Here is a 14,427-nt window from a genome sequence, read left to right as displayed (position 1 = left end):
AAATTAGGTTTATCTCTGAAAAGCAAGAAAATGCTGAACCACTGTGATTACTGATCATCTCAGTAGGTACAGGAAAAAGTTTAATACAGCATTCATTTCTGGATTAGATAGGTAGGATCTATGATCTATATCTGATACATATGATAGCTATGATATATCTAAGACCATGCATAAAATGTACCTGCTTCCAGGACATAACTGATACACCATAATATATGTCACATATATATATATGTGTGTGTGTGTATTTGTGTGTATAAAACACATACTCTGATTTATTTGTGGTATCTAGTGAACTAGGAAGAGAATTTCCTTTACCCATGAAAGACCAACTACAAGACACCTGGAGCAATGATCACCCCTAGAGGTAAAATGCTAAAAATATTCCCTTTAAAAAGAAATTTAAGACAATTATGAATATAGAACCCAGAATCCTAGCTACTCTGGTGGTAGTGTGGGCTTGGGATGAGAGGAAGATGTGACCAGAGCACAAAGAGGACTCTTCTGATATACTGGTATGTTCTGCCTCTGAACCTGAGTGGTGGGAATGCTGATATTTATTCTTTAAACTGCATCTCATTTTGGACACTTAATGTATGATTTACATAATGAAATGTTTTTAGTGAGTAAACGAGATGTCTAGTGAATAAAGATTTAAAGATGTCGGGGTGGAAAATTTTTCCTTCTAGTCTCCTTGGCTGGTCTAATAATTGACATAAGACAGATTAACAGGAGAAAAACAAATTTAATTTGAATGTATATGAAATATGAGGCTCCAAGAAGTGACCAAAGCAAGCTGCTTTGATATTTCTTAGACAAACAATTTATGAAGAATTGATAGAAGCTTGAGCTCTGGGGATGGTTAGTAAAGAAGTAATGAGGTTTGCTTATACAGTCTCTTTGGCCTTAAATTCCCTGTTTCTGGTAATAAGGATGTTTTCTACCTTCCAGTCCAAATGGCTGGGGAGGGGACCTCTCTTGTGGGAGATGTATTTCCTGGTTTTAGGGGCACAAAGAAGGAGTCAGACTATCCTTATTGCACTCCCTGTGCTAAAATGGCATATATTGGAGCGGCCCGTCCGGAACTATCAAAGAATAATTGTTGAAGATGTGTGTTCTTGAAGGATCTGAGATAGAAGGCAGTTTCCTGGGAGTTCACAGGCCATGAGTGAGCACAGTTCTTTACATACATATTATTGTTTATTTGTCTTATTCTAACGGAACTGGCAGCGCCTTTCCCTTCACGTGTTGTCCTTGCACAGGGCCTCGCTAATCCTGTCTGTATTGTTCCAGTTTTAGTATCCATGCTGCAGAAGAGAGCACGCCTTTCCCTTCATGTAAAGTGGCAGGGAGATGGGGTAAAAGATGAAACTCACTGAGTCCCCCAGTGATGGTTCACGGGGTCGTCAGTATTTTTCTCTTTGGAGAACTGCACCTTGATGTAGATGGCGAATTGCAAACAGTCGTAGAATACAGTATAAGTACTTTTGAGGGATTTTGACATTAGAGGAAAAAACCAACAAAGGAATGCTTATGAAGAGAATTAGTTTAAAAGATGAGCAAATTCTATGTAGCCCTATTAGGCTGTGTGCACATGACGACGACAGATCTTTGATTTCAGTTGAAAGACAATTTCGCAAAGGATTGGTTTGCCATGTTTAATCACATGGCACCAAATAAAGATGAATATGTCCCGGGAATCTATTCCAGAGCTGTCACGTGGATGGCCTTGACTGTTCAAGGCTGAAGATCCCACACACTGAATTGAGAATTTTTCTCCCTTAATTCGAATCCATTTTCATTTATAGTCTTATTTCAGCTCTACTTTATCTCAGACCATCTTAATTCTATGAAATGGCAAAAATTCTTGGCTAAACCTTTTCTAGACATCTCAAATAAAAATTAAGCCTCTTTTCCATCCTAATTGAACCCCTCTTTTCCCTCTGGCACATGACTTTAATTTCAGGAGAACAAATTGCCTCTGGATACTAGTTTCCTCGGTCACTGAAATGGCCTCTGCTTTACTGTGCTCACATAATGCTGTTATCACTGCCGCAGTAGGAGAGGAAGACATCAGAGTTACTCAATTTTTATTAGACTTTCCCCCATTTTTTTTTGTCTATCCCAAGCTTTCTGAATATGGTTTATAAAATAAAGTTCAGATAATGCCTTGAAAAGGGTAAATGTTTTTTTTTTTTAAAACAATATAAGAAAATCCATATTTTTATATGGCAACTTATTTGTAGTGGGGGTCCTTATTTTGTTAAATCCCACTTTTGTATGTTTTTCTCAATGGCACTTTCTTCCTCCTATGCTGCATCGCATGTCTGTGATCTCAGAGTTAGGAGAAATATTGATAAGATTTTTTAATATCAGGTGTGTGCCAGTTGTGTTTGTAAATACGCTAGGATGAATTGGTGTGTGGTAAAGCTGAGATGCTACTAATTAAAAGATAAGCCAAGAAAAATGTTATTTTGTTATGATGATTTGAAAAGCCAGATGTCGACAGACTAACTCCATGCCTAGGAGAGTGTATTGGGAAATTAACTGCAAAACGTTCATATTTTTATAATGCTTATTTCTTTCCTTTTGGTAGGAGCTTTTAAAAATCATATAAATTAATAGACTTTCCAAGAAGTGATGGGGTAAAGTCTTCAGCATTCAAAAAAAGGTTTCCATGAAACCGTGGGGTTATAATTTATACACACACACACACACACACACACACACACACACACACACACACATATATATATATAATTTATATTTGAATAAAGCCTACATTTCAGTGGCTACATATCTTTACCTTAACCTAAATTCTCACTGTACACTGTCTTATATACTCTAATGTGCTAATTTTTAGAACAGCTTTGAAATTATTATAAGCTGTAAAACTTATTGTTATTTTTCTTCTTGACTGTGCCATCTGTCAGAAACAAAAGCAAAGATAAAAATCTCATTGAGCCGCGAAAGATTCTGTATTGCTTTAATGGGACTTCTAAGGAGATACATCTGGCTGGAAAAAATACTAATGCTGCATCTTCAAGAAAATCTTTGTTCCTTTATTGCAGATGGGGAACTCAAGGTGATTTTACCACCACCCATCCTCGGCCTGTGGTCAAAGTAAAACTCTTCACGGAAAGCACTGGGGTCCTGGCCCTCGAAGATAAAGAGCTGGGAAGGGTGAGTTGTGCTCAACCTTGTGTGTTCAAGGTCACACAATTTTTACTTCTTTCGAGTCATAGTTAAAGTACACTGGTACGTAGTGTGTAAATTTTCTGTTCATAAACTGTGTAAAACGATATATTTGTAGTTTTCCACGGTCCCAGATTACAGCTCCAATTTATTAAACATAATTGTCAATAACATAGAAAGTAGTGTGACAGGCTTTCAGTATGAAAAGGTTGTGTATATAAGATCACAATCAGAGACCCACTTTTCTTACACATGCACTGGTCAGTGGATGTGAAGGACAAGCCAACTTGTCCTTCTTGGCGAGAGAGAATTCTCATTTAAACGTTTGTGTCGATGAGTTAAAAGCAGCATCTTGATATTTGAAATCCTCTGTTTGGGTCCATTATGATCAGACTGATTACAAAATACCTAAGGCTACTTCTCTCTTACCTCTCCTATTTTCCCTGTGAGAAGGTCTTTTCCACACATCTTTTAACATTGATTTTTTTTTTTTAAGATTTTATTTATTTATTTGACAGAGACCATGAGTAAGCATAGAGGCAGGCTGAGAGAGAGTTGGGGAAGCAGGCTCCCTGCTGAGCAGAGAGCCTGATGCGGGGCTTGATCCCAGGACCCTGAGATCATGACCTGAGCCGAAGGCAGAGGCTTAACCCACTGAGTCACCCAGGCATTCCAAACATTGAATTTTTTATCCTGCATTCACTTCATACCTAGAATATATCCTCTAATGCCAGTATTTCTCCACTGTACTCAGCCTCTTCTGACAGTTAAAAAAGCATTCAGATTAGGGTAGATTTGTGATCTTAACACCTTTCTGTGTGAAAAATCATCTGCAGTCTCATTTATAAAATAGATGGGGTTCAGTGTGAAGGCTATGAAGTTATCTTCTATAACATGGATCTCTCTTGCCCAGTCCTGAAGACTGAATTCATAGGTGTCTTCCAGAGGTTAAAGCCTCTGCAAATCTTCCTTGAAAATTTCTGGTGAAGATTGACAGCTTAGTTTTGCTAGATGTTGAAAGATACTGGGATCATTGGGTATATTGGAATTTTTTCCCCTAAAGTTGTGACTATTCATTGCAAATCCTTCTCTTCTGCCTCCTTGGGATTATTTCCATTTCTAGGGATTTTGTGAATCTGTACCCACACTCTAGAGATTGAGTCAATATTCACATTCTGGATTTTGTTTTTTGCTTCCTTGCTATTTGTATTTGTTAAGACTTAGGAGCTAGGCCATACCATTCATTCATGTGCTTACATATTTGTGCACTGATCCATTCATCAGAAGTATACAGGTAGCATAATCTCACAGAAGAGCCCTGGATACTACCTTTGGTCTTACAGATTTATGAATCAGGATTTTTCATTTAAACTATTATTCCATCAATTTTACCCTATTTCCTTAAAAGCAGCCATTCTAAGTCTAAAGCTATAATGTAAATCTTTAGATTTTTTTAAAAAAAGATTTTATTTATTTATTTGACAGAGAACACAAATAGGCAGAGAGAGAAGATGAAGCAGGCTCCCCTCTGAGCAGAGAGCCCGATGTAGGGCTTGATCCCACAGCTCTGGGATCATGACCTGAGCCGAAGGCAGAGGCTTTAACCCACTGACCCACCCAGGCGCCCCATGCTTTAGATATTTTTAATTCATTTCTCCCCTGGCCATATATATGCAGGTTTTAAGTTAGGTATGTAAGTGGTAGGTTTTCCAATCAGTTGTATATCTGAGAAAAGCCTCATGCCCCTTTGCTCCCTTCATACAAGACCACTTTTCTTTCTGTGCCAGATTTTCTGAACCCCAGGACTATTGATATTTTGAGCAGGAAAATGCTTTGTTGCTAGGAGCTTTTCTAGCAGCATCTGTAACCTGCAGTCAGATGCCAGTAGTTCACCAAGTCCTAAATCAAGATGGTCAAAATGTCTGCAGACATTGCCACACATCCCCTCGGAAGTATGCGTCATCACCCTACTTAGAAATCCATTGAACAGTATATACTAATGATCTGAGTAGGTTCTGTGATGATAATTATCATTAATGTGTTAATGACTTCTAGTTTTTTATTTTTCTTTCTTGGATCTTCGGATTTGTATATCCAGTCCGCATCCTTGGTATTTCTAGTGGCATTTAACAGTTACCTCAAACTAAATATTTCTAAAATAGAACTTATGATTAGCAGCCCCATAAAGTTTTTCAGAGAGTTGGTTTTCAAGCCAGTGACCTTGACATAGAATATTCCTATCTATTTGCAAGTTCTGTCAGCTTTCCCTAAATTTATTCTGACTATATCCACGTCATAGTATCTCCTGTACCCTAATTCAGGACACCGTTCTTCCTTGCTGGTAATGGTTTCCTCACTACTTCCCCATTTATCATCTTGTCCCCTCTGAGCTAGCTTTCACACTTCAGCTACTATGATCTATTTAAAATTCAAAGCAAATCACATCATTCTACCTTAAAATATTCCAGTCTTCTCATTTATTTGGAATAAAAATCAAACTCTTCATCGTAGTGTAGCATGCCCAAGAATGGTTCTCAGGGTGGGACCCTGAATCCACATCAGCAGCATCTGGAAAATTGTTCAAAATGCAGATTCTCAGGCCTCACACTGGCTCTGCGGCACCAGAAACTCTGAAGGCTGTGTGCTGCAGTCCGTTTAACAAGGCCTCCTGGTAATTTCACCAGCGTTGAAGTCCCCTTCTGTACATGCACTGATCTCTTCCTCTGATCTCATCCCCTGTCACAGCCACCTTGCTTACCGTCATCCTTCCTTCATACTCAGCTTTCTTTCTGTGCCTCAAACATACCTGATTCATTCCTGCTTTAAACTTGGGATTTTTGGACAGGTTATAGTCTGAGCCCATAAGTGTACACAGAAGAAATTGGTGATCCTCTCTGGGTCATAGAGCTGCTAGTAATATTTGCTATATATTTACCTACTTTTATTCTGGGAAGCAGGAACAGTTGTTTTGTTTTTTTGCTTTTTTAATGTGAAGGAAAAGGGCTTACATGATCTGAAGTTTATAGTCTAAACTTTTAGAAATAGATATCTGGGGATCTGAGTTTTAAAGTGAAGTTTTCTAATTAAAATTTTGCATAGCAGTTGCATTCAAAGAGGAGCAACACCGTCCGTGAAATAGATCCCTACCACAAGGAGATACCGCCACTGTACAGCTGGTAAAATGGCTAAGGGAGAAGAAAGCTGACAATAACCAATGTGGACAAAGACGCAGAACAACAGAAACTTAATCTCTGCTGGTAGAAATGCAAAACTATACAGCCACTTAGGGCATACAATTTGCCAGGTGTGGTTTTTATTTTTTATTTTTTTTAAATGAAACATAGACATGCCATATCAACCCAACAGTTGCCCTCTTAGGTATTTACACAAGGGTTTATTAGTAAATATCTGTAGGGGAATGTTTATAACAGCTTTATTCATAATCACTAAAAACTGGGAATCAGGGGCACCTCGGTGGCTCAGTCAGTTAAGCGTCTGCCTTTGGCTCAGGTCATGATCCCAGGGTCCTGGAATTGAGCCCCGCATCAGGCTCCCTGCTCCATGGGAAGCCTGTTTGCTTCTTCCTCTCCCAGTGCTTGTGTTCCCTCTCTTGCTGTGTCACTCTCTGTCAAATAAATAAAATCTTTAAAAAAATAAAACAAAAACCAGAAGCCGTAAAGGTCCTTCAACAGAGGAATGGCTGAGCAAACTGGGGTACGTGCATAAAATTCTATTCAGTGATAAAAAGAAATTTACTGTTAAGTCATGCAACAACATAGATGAAACTTCAATGCAAGAGAAAGAAATCAGACCCTTTGCTCCATTTAATCCTCTTTGAGAATGGTGGCAACATTCCTGGGTTGAGGCAGAGAAATGAGAATCCGATTAAGACCACTCAGCAAGTGGGAGAGTCAGTATTTGAACGGGTGTTTTGACCCCAAAGCCTATGTTCTAAATCATTAACTAGTACACCGGATGAGATGACGAAATTTGGCAGTATTGTATAATTTATGGTATGATTGTGAGCTGATTTAATTTCATGGCTTAAAACAGGAACAGGGTAATATTTAAGCTAATGTCATTTTATGCATTGTCCTTTAATACATTTTATATCAATTTGTGCCATAGTTCACATCTTATTACAGTACATTGGGGCTGCTCTTTAATGTGACGGTGCTTCTCAACTCCGTGTGTGCGTAAGAACACCCCCCCCCCCCCGTAGGGAGTGTGTGAAAAGACTCAACCTGTGAGCCCACACTTTCTTTTTCAGTTGGTTTGGGGCGAGCCCAGACCAAGAGTATTTTAAGCACTTTCTCAGGAGACTGTATGTGCATGTAAGGTTGAGAAGCCTGGTGCAAACAGTATCACTAGGCAGCCAGGGTTGAGACCTAGTAAGTCACAGGGATAAGAAAAAACCCACTATGGCATATAGTTTTGCAAAATGATAGTACAAGTTTAAGTAGGCATTGGGCAATGGAAGGTTCTATTCTTCAGCAAGTGCTTGTGATGCAGGGCAGGTGCAAACACCTATTTATGGAAATGGAGGTGGCATATGGAGATTTTTCATCTGAATTGGTGGCCAACCCTCCACCAGATGCCTTAGGGAAAACCTGGAGGCAGAAGAACAAATTTTTCATATTATGAGCTTGTGCTAGCAGGCAAATAGTTGACCAGTCAAGTACCCGAAAGTATATTGTTCACCAGTGATTCTGTAATAGTGCTGGGTGGTGACAGGTGGCAGCTATGCTTGTGGTGAGCAGAGCATAAGGTATCAACTTGTCATATCAGTAACATTGTGTCAACTATGCTCAAAGAAATTTAAAGATGATTTTGTTCCTAAAACTTCAAAAGCAAGGCTTACTTAGCATAGCCGTAGAAAAGTCTAAATAATTATGTCCCGGGGCAGCTCTTTGTAGACAGTGAGGTTTCCACTGAGTCTCTCAGAAGGAATTCTTGCGCTCCTTAGTAACTTTTAAACTTGCTGAAAGATGTTCTTGAGTACAAAATAAACTTTTGTTTATTTTTTTCAATTTTTAAAGATTCATTTGAGAGAGCGAGCCCAGAAGCAGAGGGAGAGGAAGAGAGAATCCTCAAGCAGACTCCCCGCTGAGTGTGGATTCTGATGCAGGGCTTGATCCCAGGGCCCTGAGAGTATGACGAGCTGAATTAAGAGTCGAAGGCTTAATGGACTGAGCCACCTGGGCACCCCCAAAATGAATTTTTAAAAGTTGACACCCAAGTGACTTTTTAGTGTTAGAAGCATTGCTCTTAAGACATTCGAACTGTTGTTAGAAAAAAACCTAGTGTCTATCCATACGCTTTGAGTTGACAGCCTTGGTCCTACATCTTCAGGACACACGGGAGAGTGCTGGTCCTTCTGCCTCTCTGAGGATGGAGGTTCCTGCAAATCAGGGAATCTGTTTTCCTTTGCGACACCGTGGAGCCAGAGCATCTTTCTTCCAACTTGATTAAACGATATTTTAAGATCGCAAAAGACTTAACAGTTTGCTTACCTCTTAGATCCATGTTTTGAGAGTAGTTCTATTCTTGAAACTAAGCTTTTTATTTTGTGTATTTCTCTCACTTTTTCTGTTTGAATATCTGTACGTCCATGTAACATTTCTTGAGATGTTCATCCCTCATAATTCACAGTGACAGTCACCATGCTTGTTTCACAAATACAAATACTATATAGAAACAGCAGCTGGTGGTTAATTTCAGATGCATCTTAAATATTAAGATGCATTAGGGGAGGAGTCAAGATGGCAGAGAAGTAGCAGGCTGAGACTACTTCAGGTAGTGGGAGATCAGCTAGATAGCTTATCTAAAGATTGCAAACACCTACAAATCCAACGGGAGATCGAAGAGAAGAAGAACAGCAATTCTAGAAACAGAAAATCAACCACTTTCTGAAAGGTAGGACTGGCGGAGAAGTGAATCCAAAGTGATGGGAAGATAGACCATGGGGGGAGGGGCCGGCTCCCGGCAAGCGGCGGAACAATGGAGCACAAAATCAGGACTTTTAAAAGTCTGTTCCGCTGAGGGACATCGCTCCAGAGGCTTAACCGGGGTGAAGCCCACACGGGGTCAGCGTGGCCTCAGGTCCCGCAGGGTCACAGAAGGATCGGGGGTGTCTGAGTGTTGCAGAGCTTACAGGTATTAGAACGGGGAAGCCAGCTACAGAGACAGAGCCGAGGAGTGAGCTCTAAGCTCGGGGTTACCTTGAACCGGTCGCAGGCTCAGTCAGCTCGGAGCACGGCCGGGGGCCAGGGTGACGGGAGTAATTGGGCACTGTTCTCTGAGGGCGCACTGAGGAGTGGGGCCCCGGGCTCTCGGCTCCTCCGGGCCAGAGACCGGGAGGCCGCCATCTTCATTCCCGTCCTCCGGAACTCTACGGAAAGCGCTCAGGGAACAAAAGCTCCCGAAAGCAAACCCGAGCGGATTACTCAGCCCGGCCCCGGGTAACGGCGGTGCAACTCCGCCTGGGGCAAAGACGCTTGAGAATCACTACAACAGACCCCTCCCCCAGAAGATCAACAAGAAACCCTTCCAGGACCAAGTTTACCTACCAAGGAGTGCAGTTTCAATACCAAGGAGAGCAGTGAAATTCCAGAGGAGGAGAAACCAAAGCACGGAACTCATGGCTTTCTCCCCATGATTCTTTAACCTTGCAGTTAATTTAATTTTTTTATTCTTCTTCAATTTTTTGTCTCTTCTTCTAAATTTTTTTAACTTTTACCCTTTTCTTTTTTAACGTTTTTTAACTAGTTTAATATATATATATTTTTTTTTCCTTTTTATATATTTTCTTCATTGGTTTTCTTTTTTTAATTTTTTTTTTCTGAACCTCTTTTTATTCCCTTTCTCCCCCCCTCACGATTTGGGATCTCTTCTGATTTGGCTAAAGCATATTTTCCTGGGGTTGTTGCCACCCTTTTAGTATTTTACTTGCTCCTTCATATACTCTTATCTGGACAAAATGACAAGGCGGAAAAATTCACAACAAAAAAAAGAACAAGAGGCAGTACCAAAGGCTAGGGACCTAATGAATACAGACATTGGTAATATGTCAGATCTAGAGTTCAGAGTGATGATTCTCAAGGTTCTAGCCGGGCTCGAAAAAGGCATGGAAGATATTAGAGAAACCCTCTCGGGAGATATAAAAGCCCTTTCTGGAGAAATAAAAGAACTAAAATCTAACCAAGTTGAAGTCAAAAAAGCTATTAATGAGGTGCAATCAAAAATGGAGGCTCTCACTGCTAGGATAAATGAGGCAGAAGAAAGAATTAGTGATATACAAGACCAAATGATAGAGAATAAAGAAGCTGAGCAAAAGAGGGACAAACAGCTACTGGACCACGAGGGGAGAATTCAAGAGATAAGTGACACCATAAGACGAAACAACATTAGAATAATTGGGATTCCAGAAGAAGAGGAAACAGAGAGGGGAGCAGAAGGTATATTGGAGAGAATTATTGGAGAGAATTTCCCCAATATGGCAAAGGGAACAAGCATCAAAATCAAGGAGGTTCAGAGAACCCCCCCTCAAAATCAATAAGAATAGGTCCACACCCCGTCACCTAATAGTAAAATTTTCAAGTCTTAGTGACAAAAGGGAAGAACCTGAAAGCAGCCCGGGAAAAGAAGTCTGTAACATACAATGGTAAAAATATTAGATTGGCAGCAGACTTATCCACAGAGACCTGGCAGGCCAGAAAGAGCTGGCATGATATATTCAGAGCACTAAACGAGAAAAACATGCAGCCAAGAATACTATATCCAGCTAGGCTATCATTGAAAATAGAAGGAGAGATTAAAAGCTTCCAGGACAAACAAAAACTGAAAGAATTTACAAACACCAAACCAGCTCTACAGGAAATATTGAAAGGGGTCCTCTAAGCAAAGAGAGACCCTAAAAGTAGTAGAAGTAGTAGATCAGAAAGGAACAGAGACAATATACAGTAACAGTCTCCTTACAGGCAATACAATGGCACTAAATTCATATCTCTCAATACTTACCCCGAATGTTAATGGGCTAAATGCCCCAATCAAAAGACACAGGGTATCAGAATGGATAAAAAAAAACCCATCTATATGTTGCCTACAAGAAACTCATCTTAAACCCGAAGACACCTCCAGATTTAAAGTGAGGGGGTGGAAAAGAATTTACCATGCTAATGGACATCAGAAGAAAGCAGGAGTGGCAACCCTTATATCAGATCAATTAGATTTTAAGCCAAAGACTATAATAAGAGATGAGGAAGGACACTATATCATACTCAAAGGAACTGTCCAACCAGAAGATCTAACAATTTTAAATATCTATGCCCCTAACGAGGGAGCAGCCAACTATGTAAATCAATTAATAACAAAATCAGACACATCGACAATCATACAATAATAGTAGGGGACTTTAACACTCCCCTCACTGAAATGGACAGATCATCCAAGCAAAAGATCAACAAGGAAATCAAGGCCTTAAATGACACACTGGACCAGATGGACATCACAGATATATTCAGAACATTTCATCCCAAAGCAACAGAATACACATTCTTCTCTAGTGCACATGGAACATTCTCCAGAATAGATCACATTCTTGGTCCTAAATCAGGTCTCAACCGGTATCAAAAGATTTGAATCATTCCCTGCATATTTTCAGATCACAATGCTCTGAAGCTAGAACTCAATCACAAGAGGAAATTTGGAAAGAACCCAAATACATGGAGACTAAACAGCATCCTTCTAAAGAATGAATGGGTCAACCAGGAAATTAAGTATTGAAAAAATTCATGGAAACAAATGATAATGAAAACACAATGGTTCAGAATCTGTGGGACACAACAAAGGCAGTCCTGAGAGGAAAATAGATAGTGGTACAAGCCTTTCTCAAACAAGAAAGGTCTCAGGTACACAACCTAACCCTACACCTAAAGGAGCTGGAGAAAGAACAGGAAGGAAAGCCTAAACCCAGCAGGAGAAGAGAAATCATAAAGATCGAACAGAAATCAATGAAATAGAAACCAAAAAAACAATAGAACAAATCAACGAAACTAGAAGCTGGTTCTTTGAAAGAATTAGTAAGATTGATAAACCCCTGGCCAGATTTATCAAAAAGAAAAGAGAAAGGACCCAAATAAATAAAATCATGAATGAAAGAGGAGAGATCACAACGAACACCAAAGAAATACAGACAATTATAAGAACATACTATGAGCAACTCTACGCCAACAAATTTGACAATCTGGAAGAAATGGATGCATTCCTAGAGACATATAAACTACCACAACTGAACCAAGAAGAAATAGAAAGCCTGAACAGACCCATAACCAGTAAAGAGATTGAAACAGTCATCAAAAATCTCCAAACAAAAGCCCAGGGCCAGACGGCTTCCCAGCGGAGTTCTACCAAACAGTTAAAGAAGAACTAATTCCTATTCTCCTGAAACTGTTCCAAAAAATAGAAATGGAAGGAAAACTTCCAAACTCATTTTATGAGGCCAGCATCACCTTGATCCCCAAACCAGACAAGGATCCCAACAAAAAAGAGAACTACAGACCAATATCCTTGATGAACACAGATGCAAAAATTCTCACCAAAATACTAGCCAATAGGATTCAACAGTACATTAAAAGGATTATTCACCATGACCAAGTGGGATTTATTCCAGGGCTGCAAGGTTGGTTCAACATCTGCAAATCAATCAGTGTGATACAACACATTAATAAAAGAACAAGAACCATATGATACTCTCCATAGATGCTGAAAAAGCATTTGACAAAGTACAGCATCCCTTCCTGATCAAAACTCTTCAAAGTATAGGGATAGAGGGCACATACCTCAATATTATCAAAGCCATCTATGAAAAACCCACCGCAAATATCATTCTCAATGGAGAAAAACTGAAAGCTTTTCCGCTAAGGTCAGGAACACGGCAGGGATGTCCATTATCACCACTGCTATTCAACATAGTACTAGAAGTCCTAGCCTCAGCAATCGGACAACAAAAGGAAATTAAAGGCATCCAAATCGGCAAAGAAGAAGTCAAACTATCACTCTTTGCAGATATGATACTCTATGTGGAAAACCCAAAAGACTCCACTCCAAAACTGCTAGAACTTGTACAGGAATTCAGTCAAGTGTCAGGATATAAAATCAATGCACAGAAATCAGTTGCATTTCTCTACACCAACAACAAGACAGAGGAAAGAGAAACTAAGGAGTCCATCCCATTTACAATTGCACCCAAAACTATAAGATACCTAGGAATAAACCTAACCAAAGAGACTAAGAATCTATACACAGAAAACTATAAAGTATTCATGAAAGAAATTGAGGAAGACACAAAGAAATGGAAAAATGTTCCATGCTCCTGGATTGGAAGAATAAATATTGTGAAAATGTCTATGCTACCTAAAGCAATCTACACATTTAATGCAATTCCTATCAAAGTACCATCCATTTTTTTCAAAGAAATGGAACAAATAATCCTAAAATTTATATGGAACCAGAAAAGACCTCAAATAGCCAAAGGAATATTGAAAAAGAAAGCCAAAGTTGGTGGCATCACAATTCCGGACTTCAAGCTCTATTACAAAGCTGTCATCATCAAGACAGCATGGTACTGGCACAAAAACAGACACCTAGATCAATGGAACAGAATAGAGAGCCCAGAAATAAACCCTCAACTCTATGGTCAACTAATCTTTGACAAAGCAGGAAAGAATGTCCAATGGAAAAAAGACAGCCCCTTCAATAAATGGTGTTGGGAAAATTGGACAGCCACATGCAGAAAAATGAAATTGGATCATTTCCTTACACCGCACACGAAAATAGACTCAAAATGGATGAAGGACCTCAATGTGAGAAAGGAATCCATCAAAATCCTTGAGGAGAACACAGGCAGCAACCTCTTTGACCTCAGCCGCAGCAAGATCTTCCTAGGAACATCGCCAAAGGCAACGGAAGCAAGGGCAAAAATGAACTATTGGGGTTTTATCAAGATCAAAAGCTTTTGCACAGCAAAGGAAACAGTTAACAAAACCAAAAGACAACTGACAGAACGGGAGAAGATATTTGCAAATAACATATCAGATAAAGGGCTAGTGTCCAAAATCTATAAAGAACTTAGCAAACTGAACACCCAAAGAACAAATAATCCAATCAAGAAATGGGCCAAAGACATGAACAGACATTTCTGCAAAGAAGACATCCAGATGGCTAACAGACACA

General features: G+C 39.6%; 1 protein-coding gene across 19 annotated transcripts in view; it reads left to right on the top strand.

The window, feature by feature from the left end:
- The window catches only part of CADPS2 (calcium dependent secretion activator 2), a 536,067-nt gene that overhangs the window by 272,301 nt on the left and 249,339 nt on the right, over positions 1–14,427 (top strand). For all 19 annotated transcript variants that reach the window (XM_047694444.1, XM_047694449.1, XM_047694446.1 and 16 more), the window contains exon 7: positions 3,072–3,183. In XM_047694444.1, the coding sequence (XP_047550400.1) occupies positions 3,072–3,183 (112 nt within the window). The remainder of the gene's footprint in view (positions 1–3,071; positions 3,184–14,427) is intronic.

The sequence above is a fragment of the Lutra lutra genome, chromosome 11 (assembly GCF_902655055.1).
Source record: "Lutra lutra chromosome 11, mLutLut1.2, whole genome shotgun sequence".
In the NCBI taxonomy this organism is placed as follows: Eukaryota; Metazoa; Chordata; class Mammalia; order Carnivora; family Mustelidae; genus Lutra; species Lutra lutra.
Note: the sequence above shows the minus strand (reverse complement) of the source record. Positions and strands in the feature narration are given on the sequence as shown.